This window comes from Podarcis cretensis (assembly GCF_951804945.1).
Source record: "Podarcis cretensis genome assembly, chromosome: 5".
NCBI lineage: Eukaryota > Metazoa > Chordata > Lepidosauria > Squamata > Lacertidae > Podarcis > Podarcis cretensis.
In genome coordinates, this window is record NC_137174.1 from 33068928 (window position 1) to 33080628 (window position 11701).

General features: G+C 39.3%; 1 protein-coding gene across 1 annotated transcript; it reads right to left on the reverse strand.

Annotated features, from left to right (window-relative positions):
• Positions 1-140: 140 nt before the first annotated feature.
• On the reverse strand, positions 141-11683 carry ECD (ecdysoneless cell cycle regulator). The gene is made up of 14 exons (XM_079976290.1): positions 11606-11683; positions 10233-10441; positions 9296-9413; positions 8185-8272; positions 7699-7877; positions 6402-6594; positions 5222-5350; positions 4778-4903; positions 4023-4108; positions 3110-3216; positions 2780-2963; positions 1392-1459; positions 865-1082; positions 141-642 (listed from the first exon to the last, which is right to left on the reverse strand). Exons 2-14 carry the CDS (start codon positions 10429-10431, stop codon positions 418-420), a joined length of 1920 nt encoding a protein of 639 aa, XP_079832416.1. The 5' UTR covers positions 10432-10441; positions 11606-11683; the 3' UTR covers positions 141-417.
• Between the last annotated feature and the right edge of the window lie 18 nt (positions 11684-11701).

Genomic DNA, 11701 nt, shown 5'->3' on the forward strand with positions numbered 1-11701 from the left:
CAGTTATTACAGCTAGTAAGCAAAAAAAGAAAAAGCAAAAAGGGTAGAGTTGGTGTTTTGATTTTTTGCACTGTCTTTGCAGAAGCACTCTGCGCCCTTCTAATATTTTTAGTACCAAAATTACAACATGAAAAAATGTTCATTTATGTGCCTTTTATTGAATATAAAAAGTCTTATAGAAAAATAATTTCAATCCTCCATCTTAATTTCTTATACTGTACACCCATGACTTTTTTTTTTAAAGTTGATTCTGCAAGGGTAGCAAGTGAAACTGCTGTTCACATGTATTTAAAGTAGGTTGCATACTAGGTCTCCTGGGTTCTGAAAAGTTTTCATCCCTCACTCAAAAAATAAAAATCCAAAAACTGCTCTTGGGCTTTTGTTATGACACGTAACCAGATTTCTCCATCTGAACTGCTAGTGAGATTTTTTGTCCGTATTTTCAGGCAAATGTACTCCCATGCTTTGTAGGAGATTAGAGGCAGGTCCTGCTAGTCCAGCTTGAGCATTATATGATTCCAGCAGGTTAGTCACAAGGTTCAAGTCTATATCCACAGGTGCCAAGTCAGTGTCTTCTGAACCAATGTTGTCTTCAAAATCACTGTCAGGGTCTTGGGATGAAGATCTTTTACCAGACCCAACCTGTAGAAAAAGGTAAACAGTGAAATTTCAATTACGTTTTTATTTGTTGCACGCAGAGATCTTTAATGAAATCACATAGCTGTTGGCAGAGACAGCCAAATGTTAGAAGCACTATGCAAGGTTAAATTGTAGGGTTTTTTGGAACAACACAATGATTGCATACTGTACTTCTTTCTTCTTCTCCCTAATGGTCCCTAGATAGGAAATCTAAGTTAAACATACCACTTTGGGCTGACTAGTAAAGCTTTTCCCAATATTGGTGGATGCCAGTTCAGAGTCCATTTCATCCATGTATGATCTGAGACTTCCAGGTGTTTTAATCTGTGATACTGTTTCACCATGGCTTTCAGCTTTTAGCTCAGATTCTTCATCACTGTCTAGGAATTCAAACTCCTCTTCTTCTTCTAAATCATCAGAGTCCAACTCTTCTGAATCTGCTCCTAGAAATATAATAGAATCAATGCCCCCAGGGAGAAAGAGAGAGAATGAGAATATATTCGAATAACCAATAAAACTGTTTGCTAATACTTTGAGAAGAATGTTGTATCTGCTTTATGCGTTTATTATTGCTGTTTTACTTTTTGCTGATTATACTTTATTTTGCGATTGGATTGTAGTTTATATATCCTGTCCTGGGGATCTAGGGTAAAAGGCAGGTAATAAACGAAGAGATTCAGGCAAAAGGATAACATGATTTATATTTCAAGATACTTCTATATCTCAGTTTCCACCACCAGCAGTAAACTCACCCAGTATTTTATCTAATGCATTTGTGAATGAGTCCACATCAAAAGTGACAGAGGCCTCAGCAGAAGACCTGAAAGTAAAAAGTTCGTAATTGCATTTTTTTGTATATCTGGTGTTTGGTATTTGAGAAAGAATATATTGGGCTGGATTCAGCAGAGCCATGCCATGAATGGAAGGAGTCCTATTTGCAGAAGGAGCTTTAATCCAGTGGATGCTTCTGCAAACAGGAACAGCAAAGCAAATTTTGTAGATTTCCCTGACTGCAGTCCCTTGTGCCACCTCCCACTCTGTTAAGTGGTGGTGGGGCTTCAGAAAGAATCTGGAAAAATCACATCAGCTCCCCTTTTCTAGGAGCAGAGATTTACTCAGGGACCGTTGGACCCAGCCCATTGTAGATTAACAGAAAAGCACAGAAATAATTACAAATACAGTGGTAGAATCAGCACAAATGATACTTCAGTTGTATGGTCCAAAGCTTATACTAACTCCTGTTTTTGTTGCAGCACAGTAACATTACTATTCAAGAAAAAAACATGCATCCATGCGTAGTCTGCCTATGAAGATTGGCAGAATTTGCCAACCAGGATGGTTCAAAGTCTTTCAAAGTAAGACTTTTGACTGAAGACAGCCTTCACCTAAACATTAACTTATCGGGCCTGTGTATTTTTAAAGTCATGCACATTGACCAGACAGACATGTATCATATAAAGTCCACAGACTAATTGTGCAGTCTTCTCCCTGTATATTTCTGGCCTTTTGGGGGGGAATTCCAAATACCTGCTGTTTGTATCTTTCTGTCACATCTTTTGGGAGTGTTCCAGCCCACCCAATCCATCAAATATATGAGTGAAAAATGTCTGCGCTCATCACATCCATAGTACTTTCCCTCTCTATGGGGGCTTAGGGGAGCTGGCACCAGTTTCTCCAGCTTATTGCAGCCAACAAGCCAGCCACACTACACAATCCATCAGCCTTACCTGGTGGATCAACTGCTGAGTGTGTGAAAGCTTGCTTTGCTGCTGCCACTGCCAAACTCATGGAGAAATATTGTGTGTGTAGGAGACCAAACAACTTGTACAGAGCAACCAAACTGTACAGGCCCCATATTATCCATAGATTCTATACCATCTCTAATTCTGAATAGGTTTTGCATTTCTGGAGTTTTTCCATTTCCTATTTTTGCTACAGTTAACCAGTTCCGGATGAGCCAATTTAGCAAAGTAACTAAAGGACCCATTGGCAATTTTGTAAATGCTTAAAAGTTTTTCCATGATGCAAAATTTAGGGAAGTTTAAGCCTCTCTGACTTCACTATGTCTGCTTGGAAAACTGAACAACAAATGAAATGACTCCCACTACACATAAGCTTGATTAGGTACTTAAAAGCATACCATGGCATTTCTGCTCCTTCGTGAGTTGAGACTTTAGATATAAAAGCCTTCATGTTTTCAGTGATCTGCGACAAGTCATAGTTCTGTTCCTCCTCGTCTGAGGTGTAAGTGGATTTGTTTGTGCCCACTGCCTCCTTAAGAATTTGATCCAGTGTATCTGGAGAGATCTCCAACCAACTGTCATCTGAAAGAGAAGGACACAATACATGCTGCTTAAAATGTGGCCACTTGTTGCATCTGACAATCACAGCAAAGAAAGACATGGTAAATAGGCACAAAGTCTTCAAGATGTTCGGGTTGTGACTTTGCTCTTTCATTCACTCTTCTTACCATCTTCTGGAGGAAGGCTGGTGGTTTCTTTTCCTAAATCCTCCAAATTAAAGGAAGTTGCTTTCAATATGTTCAGAATTTCTTCACCTGGGCTATCGGCAACTGAACTACCAAAGAAGACAACACAATTCTAAAAATGCAAATAAAATTTGCTGGGCACACACAATTTATAACCACTTTTCTAGTTGTGTAGCTCACTACATTCACAATTATTACATGCTATGTTTCACATACACAGGTGTAGGAAAAACCATGTACGGGTGTGAAAATTTTGAGTATTTTGGTATGTATACATGTGTTTGGAAGCCAGCTGTAGCGAAAAATCTAGAAAGGGTTGAAGTCTCTCTGCAGAACATTATCCACTGTACTAGTTTACTATACCTATTTTTTCAGCACGTTTGTAGTACGTATTTTTAAGGTTCAGTGTTTATAAACTATGTTTAGGCAGTCTTAATCCGGCTAACAGAAAACTTTTGACACAGTGTTGGTACATTCTTAGAAAAAATATTTGTCAACAATTCCAGATGGCACAATTTCTTTTTGTGGATGTATGTTCACCAAGTCAAAATAAGGGGAAACACAATAAAAGCTATTTGACAGTGAAACGGACTTCCCCAAAGCTGGTGGACTCTCCTTCCTTCGAGGTTTTTAAGCGAAGGATGGATGGCCATCTGTCATGTATAATTTTGTTGAGATTCCTGCACTGCAGGGGGCTGAACTAGATGACCCTCAGGGACCCTTCCAAGTCTAGTGGGAACTGTATGTTAGAAATAAATATTTCACAGCACTGAATAATCTACATTTGCAGTATACATACACATTAAGTGCCAGTGTAAGGAAAATACACAGAATTTAAGGAAACTAGAAAAGCTAAGCACAGCGAAATTTATATAAGCCACCTTGGCGTTCTTACCTTTGTGGGCTGATTACAGTATGTTGGAAATAATTTTCTGCTCTGTGCAACAGATTGAGATACTGCACAGAACCTTCCAGCTCTCCCTACGAAATTCAAACATAATAACAGGTCAATACATTCTGCTCTGATACAGGTATACAAGGAAACGTCCACAATGCAACGTATGTGTGGGGAGGTTCATGAACTCTATAATGCACAGTAACTCTCCGGATTGGGAAATGATTTCGAAACACCTCGCCAAATTCCTAATCTATAGCCTGAAGTCCAGAAACAGATTAATTACGAGAAACTGAACCTTCTAGTTGAGCTCTTATATTCACCCTCCAAGACCCTGAAGAATCCTGTTTCGGTTGACTTTGTATAAGTGAAGAAAAAGGTACATTTCCTTTCAGTCTGTGACTCTGGGCGGGAACAAATCTTGTTTCATCTTCAAAGTGCTTAATGCAAATTTGGTTAATGGCCCAGCAGGCATGTCCAACAGGTAGATAGCGATCTACTAGTAGATCGTGGGGTGTCCCAGGTAGATTGCCGTATGAAGTTTAGTGATCGCCTTTGGTCAAAGCTCAACAACTCCCAACTACTGGCAATGACAATGGGTAGATCACAGCCGATCTTTTTCTACTGTGAGTAGATCTCTGTCTCTTGGGAGTTGCACGTGCCTGGCCCAAAGCAACTATGGTGACATTATAGCTGCAACACGTGACCTGCATTTCACAAAGTTAAATGGTAAAGTGGTTTTTGCAAAATCTCACCTTAAAATAATTGTTTTTCTTGAGACTGTTGAGAAAGGTATCCCACAGTGGAACATTCAACGTGTGTTCCTTGGAATCATCAGAAGGTGAACTGCACTTGGAACACAGAATTTCAAAACCATGAGCCTGTAAGAGATACAGAGTAAAACGAGTGATTTATTACAGTCACAGGCTTATAAAGTTAGATACATTAATAAAACATACAACTAGCTAAAACAAATAAATAAAAAAGTTATATATATATATATATATATATATATATATATATATATGAAACTGACAAGCGTTCACTGAAATCAGGAACATGTTAGCAACCCTCTTGGTAACACGGGTAGAAAATCTCTCAAACTAAACAATACCAAATCTTCAGAAAACGGTCTCCAGAGAGTTCTTAATGAAGCCAAACAAAAGTTTTGTGTGGGGAAATATCAACTACAGGCTTACCACTTTCATGCCTAGTTCATATGCTTTGTACTGAGGATGCGAACGAGGAGGCAATGAATATCCACTTCGTCTGTCTGGTACAAACGTCTGTTTAACCAACTGTGCATACAGACACTTCGTAAAAGTAACCTGAAATGATCACAACATTTTATTAAATTTGCAGCTGCTTCATTTGAATGTACCTTGACTAGTATTTCAAGCATTATGGAAACTGGAAAAATACACACAAGGTTTTCCAAATATATACTGTTTGACACATTGGGGACTTCCTGTCTAATGACTCATGATGTTTGATAACCCACAGCTTGATTCATCAGATGCACTAAGATGAATTTGAGTAACATGAGCCTGTAAAGCTTAAGCCACAATACTGTACATCAGTTAGATGCTGAGGTCTGATTATGATCAGCTGATGGTAAACACAGAGACAGGCTTTTTCATTGGTAGTACTGCTGTTACAGAATGTACTCCCTGCTAAAATATGAGACCTGATCTGTAATGGCATTCTGCTGACTTCTGAAGACACAACTACTTACACAGGGATTCCCTTGATCATGCAACCTGAGTTTCCCATTTTAATTGCTGTGTTTTAATGGAATTGTTTTAACCTGAATTACAGATATTTTTATGTTACACAAACTGGTTTTTATACTTCGAAAACTGTTCAAAAGCCCATTTTGTCACAAAATGTTATATAAATTCATTAATAAATAATATTATTAATCAGCATCAGCATCACTCTCTCTTAATGCTATAAAATGTTATGGCCAGCATCAAAAGAGCCGCATGGAGATTTCTGCTCAGGTCCTCCCTTTCCATTCCAGCCCCTCCCACACATTAACAAAATGACTCATTGCCCTGAGTATCATTAAGCATAGCCTGACTAGACACAGAGAAGAAAAATCAGATGTGAAAGCTTCAGATGTGAAAAACCACAGGACTCTTTTGATCCTGGGCCATGCCTACTTCGTGTTTTCATGTTCTATTTTCATACATTTTCTTTGTTCTATTAAACCATGAAAGAAAATTAATGCTTCTCACAAAAGTAGATTTCAATAGGTGCAGTTTCAATCATTTTTGCATTTCTGCTCATCTTATACACAGCAAAAAGATGGCATGAAAGCCCATTTAAAACCTTATGTAAAGCACACATGATGGGACTTGTAGAATCATCACTTACTGAAGTCATTATGCGTGTATCTGGAGGGAAAATTTTGAAAATGCGGCATGCTTTTAAGTCAATGGGGTCTCGCAGATAAAAAGCTTGGACTGCCGCAGATATTAATGCAGGACATTGCTTCAGTACTGCTGCAATACCAGCTGGAAGGTAACAGTGAGCTCGGTGAAGGAAATTCTGGATTCGTTCAGGATACCTGTGGCACAAAATTGTAACAAGATGCTGATTAGGACACATAGTTTGAGCGTATAAACCTTGTTTCTATGAAGGTAATTTCTCTCCTTTGATCTAGCAACATCTGTATGTCAGATTTAAGGTAGCAAAATACATTTATAAAATCCAACTAGAAAACTCAAGCCTATCCAGTGTCGGATATATTCAAAGTCTGGACAGAGTCAAAGAAAAATCTGTTTTCTCCCAGACTTCCACAAACCCTACAATTACAGTGGTGCCTCGCAAGACGAAATTAATCCGTTCCATGAGGCTCTTTGTATAGCGGTTTTTTCGTCTTGCGAAGCAAGCCCATTGACAGCTTAGCGGATTAGCGCTATTAGCGGTTTAGCGGCTTTTAGCGATCAGCTGTTAAGCGGCTTATCAGCAGATCAGCTGATAAGTGGCTTAGCGCCTTAGGAAAAGGGGGGGGGAGGGGAAAAAACCTGCAGGAACTCGCAAGACATTTTCGTCTTGCGAAGCAAGCCCATAGGGAAATTCGTTTTGCGAAGCGCCTCCAAAACAGAAAACCCTTTCGTCTAGCGGGTTTTCCGTCTTGCGAGGCGTTCGTCTTGCGGGGCACCACTGTACCCAGGTGAGTCTAATGGGGCTTACTCCCAAATTAGTATTGGGCTGCAGCCCATGTGACTTGAATTTTTTTTCTAGTCAAAGAGACTCTTGATTCAGTATCATTTGTAATTTGTCTGCTCTTGAAGTTGGGGGGGGGGGGGTTGAGCCACTACTCTGTGTTAAAATCTGCTAATGCTATTTTCTCATAGACAAATGACTAAAAGACTGGAGTTGCCAGATTTTAGCAATGTATTTCTTCACCTCTCCTTTTTTTTTTTTTTTTTGCACAAGCCAGGTGTGAGCATAGCCTTGGATGTCAATGGTTACACAGTCCTTCCATTACAATATTGTTTAGAAATCTGTTCAGAACATGCAACAAACAGCAACACTGAGAGGAAGCCTAGAAAAAACTCCCATGCCTTTATCATAGAAAACATACCATAACATGGGACACCTAAGCAGTATGTGAAGCATTCCAGACACAATAATAGAAACATTTTTTTCAGATCAGGTCACTTACCCATTGATGCGTTTGTATACTGCTGTTCTAATAGATTTTGCAGCCACAAAGCCACCAGAATGGGCAGATAGCAACTTCAGCGCCTGAGGAATTGTAGGACTGGTAGCAGGTAATAAGGTCTCTTCTTCAGGTGTTTTTGGCAACGGAATTATGCATAATTCCCCACAATGAAAGAACACCTGACAAAAACATACATTTCTTTGCTAAGTCTGAAAGTACTTCATCCAAGTTACAGATCCACAATTTATCATAGTTTACAGAAACAAGAAAACGAAACAGAAACCCCACAACGTTAAAAGTCTTCAACATTGTATTTCTGTAAGATAAACACTGAAAGCATTTTGAGCCACTTGGGGGGGGGGCACTTCCGAGGCAGCACAGGAAAAAATAAAACCATTTTGAACAGGTTAAATAAGCATAGCCCATATAAACACAGTCACAGGTTTAGCACTAGTTTGGTAGCTGGCACACTTAAATCTCTCTTACCCGATTGCAGCTGTTTTCAGGATTCAACCACTTGGGAAGGAAGTCAGCTGCTTCTATCAGAAGGAATTCACCATCATTATCGTCCACCCTATTGAAATGGAAAATGATGACAGAATTCAATGGGGCTTACGCAGGCACATGTGTATAGGAGTGCAGCTTTACTCCTATGTAAACATAAAACATTATCGTCCTGATTTAGCAAGAATGAAAGAAAATCTATAAATTACTTGGATGTAATCAAACTATGGCCCATTCTTAACTGAATACCCCCCTCCACTGGACACTAGTATAATATAAATCTAATGGTTTTGAAGCAAGTGAACGTGAGCAAGAACTCACTAGGTGCAAATAAGGATCAGGCAGACTCAGCAATTGGAGAATAAGAAGGTGAAGTTTATTGCCAGGCAATAAGGACCCAGTTTGGAATCTCTTCCAAAAGGAACTGGGACCCCGATTGACAGAAATCCAGAGGTCTTTATACCTGAGTAGATCACAGCAAATCATAGATCATGAGACAACCATGAGACAGTCACGATATTGTCAGCAAGGAATAGCCAATTAGCAAGCTTCTGGCCATGCGTCCAGCACCTAGTCAAGCACTGGTCAAACACCGAGTTCAAGTTCTGCTTTCCGATGCTTGCAGTGACGCTCTGTCTAACCTCTCCCCTAGTTATGACAGGACAGGGAGTTTGGAGATTTTGTGGTTTTGCTCTTCCTGTTCTGTGGACTAATTTAGCCTGTATCTGAGGGGATTTTGTACCAGAATCTCTGATTCACGTCTTCCCCATGTCCAGGGTTCACAGATGTTGTAGGGGAAAGGTCGGCTCTAAATCTTTGCTGTTTCAAGCAATATGCAGTTAGCTAAGGCACAGCTTCCCTTTGATTCAAAATGGATTATAAAATACTGTAAGCCTTGATTATGTGTGAACATATATGAATATATTGATTTCTGATAACTGAATATGTGAATAGCATAGGGGTAGCCCTTCTTCCTTGCCTCAGTTTAACATATAGAAAACATGCACAATTTTAGCTTAAGCTGCTTCCACAAGTGACACCTTAATCAGCAAGTGTCAAATTCTGAATGTAAAAATTGGTAATGAAAAGGTACCTGGCTGCTAATTCTGGAAACTCTTTTGTAATTTCCTTGATAAGGTATACAATAAACCATTCATCTTCAATATTATCCCCAAACTTTGTGAGACCACCAATATGAGCAGGAATATGTTCTAAAAAAGAGAAGGGGAAATGAGACTACAGTATATTACCACCAGACTATTTTCCAGATAGCCTTTGAAGTTACCGTCTGTTCCCAATACCTTATAGCAATCCAGCCAAAGTATACTCATTGAAGTTCATAGTATGATCTTATCCTATGCTGCCATCGCCTCCATCTCCTCCCTCCCCCAAGTGTCTATTTTAAAACTGTAAACTCCTTGGGACAGGGCTCTGTCAAAACTGCTCTTTGCAAAACACAATGTAAATAATAGATGGTAACTCTAACAAAACCAATTTGTATTCTATTTTAGAAGTAAATAGAAATGTAATCAAGAGAAGGCTGCAATAAGAGAAGGTTGGAGGAGCTCCGTTTCCTCTTACAACAAAGCTGATCATTCGGCTAAGAGATTTATGTTCATTTGCATTTTTTTCTGAATAATTGAAACTAGACTTTGCTGTTTCTGAATAATAATAGAAAAATAAACATAGTTTTAAGAGCATAGGAAACATTTAAATAAGGGCCTCAAAAACCATACAGAAATATCCAGTATGGCAAAAAATCGACAATTTTCAGGTAATCCAATATTCATTATAAAATTATGATCAGCATAAAAATTTAACTCTGCTGCTCAGAATGTTGCATAGAATAACTGTTTAGTGTCTAATTGGGTCAGCATAAATCATGATAATTCAGTATAAAAGCTCAAGGCAGCCTGTATAATGCTACAGAATCACTACCTGCATGTTCTATTGTTTCTTACAGAATTGGGAGACCCTGCTCTAGATTCACAAACATCAAAACAGAATGGAAGCAAATGTAATAGCTTTACCTTTGGCAGGTCTGTACTTCAGATTAAATGGTTGGCTTTGCCAAATATAGGAAACCAGCATGGGTGCAAGGTGTGCTAATATTCTTTCAATGTATTGTTGAAGAATTTTTTGACAGTGTGCAGGGTCTTCTGCTTCATGTGTTAAGAACAACTGGTACTGCACTGCATCTTCTGTTGCTGCAAGGTTCAGTTTCGCCATTCTGTACTTCCTGAAAAAGCACCATTTAGAAATAAATCTTTCAAGACCATTTACACAAGCACAATAAGAACTCCTCCAACGCACACCACACTGAAAATGCTGGCAGCACCTTCAAGCAGTGTTCAAAACTCCCATTGTTCTAGGCACATTTTACAACAAGGAATTTCATTAGGGTGAACAGTTTCTGAGCTCTGGGAGTAGTAATGCACCTAAGATTTCAGGTAAAAACTGCAAAATGGAAGGAAAAGAAGACCTTTTTCTGCTTTCTCACTTCCAGCTACTCTCTTTAAGACGGGATAAGAGACTTGCTTAAGAATATTAGGGGGGTAGGCAGGGAAGAACTAGACCATGTGAAAAAAGAACATAATATTTTAGCAGCAGTTCATTCATTTTCAGCTTTGTAGTCTTATTATAAAAAGTGTGCCTAAACATTGTTGCACCCGTAACCTAGGTTTAAGGTGCCATTTTGCTCCTAGCTTTCATATCTCAGTTTCTAACAAGTCAAGCTTTTATTGAGAGAAAATGCATGCTCCTAATTTTCCTGACTAGGTCAAGGACAGGTATATCTAGACAATTCATAACGAGCACTTTTAAATCAATTTTTCCCTGACTACCAAAACAGCAAGAAGAGTCCCAGAGACAAGAATCTGCCATCAGGATACCTCTAAATTTTAAAAGCCAGAGAGGGTATTTTTTTCATCTGTGTTGTCATCTGGACACACACAAAAAACCCATTAACCCGCCCTCCATTCAGCTTACCAGCCCGATTAGCCGCTGAGTGACTGAGTGAAGTCGCTTTGAATTTCCTCTACTTCTGCCTGTTTGCAAAGTGCCCCAACAAAGCATTTGAAAAGAAAATACCACCGCCCCTTTCTATGTCAATACACATGATAATAATAATTTTTCTTTATACCCCGCCCTCCCCAGCCAAGGCCGGGCTCAGGGCGGCTAACAAACAATAATAAAAACAAGTTGAATGAATACAACTTAAAAACAAGATTAAACTACAACAATTAAAATATTGAAACATTAAAATATTAAAATGCAGCCTCATCACAGAAGGTACTCATGTATACACGTAGCTGCTCATGTATAATCAATAGAATATTTATATTTGTGTTTGTGTACACGAAAACACCCCCCTCTCTTCCCCACCGGGCGACCCACTGCTCACCTGAGCTGCCACTGACAACAACGCCGCCGCACGCGCCCTGTCACGTCATCGCCGCGCGCCGCCGGCCGCGCTCGCGCCCTCCCCACCACCACCGAG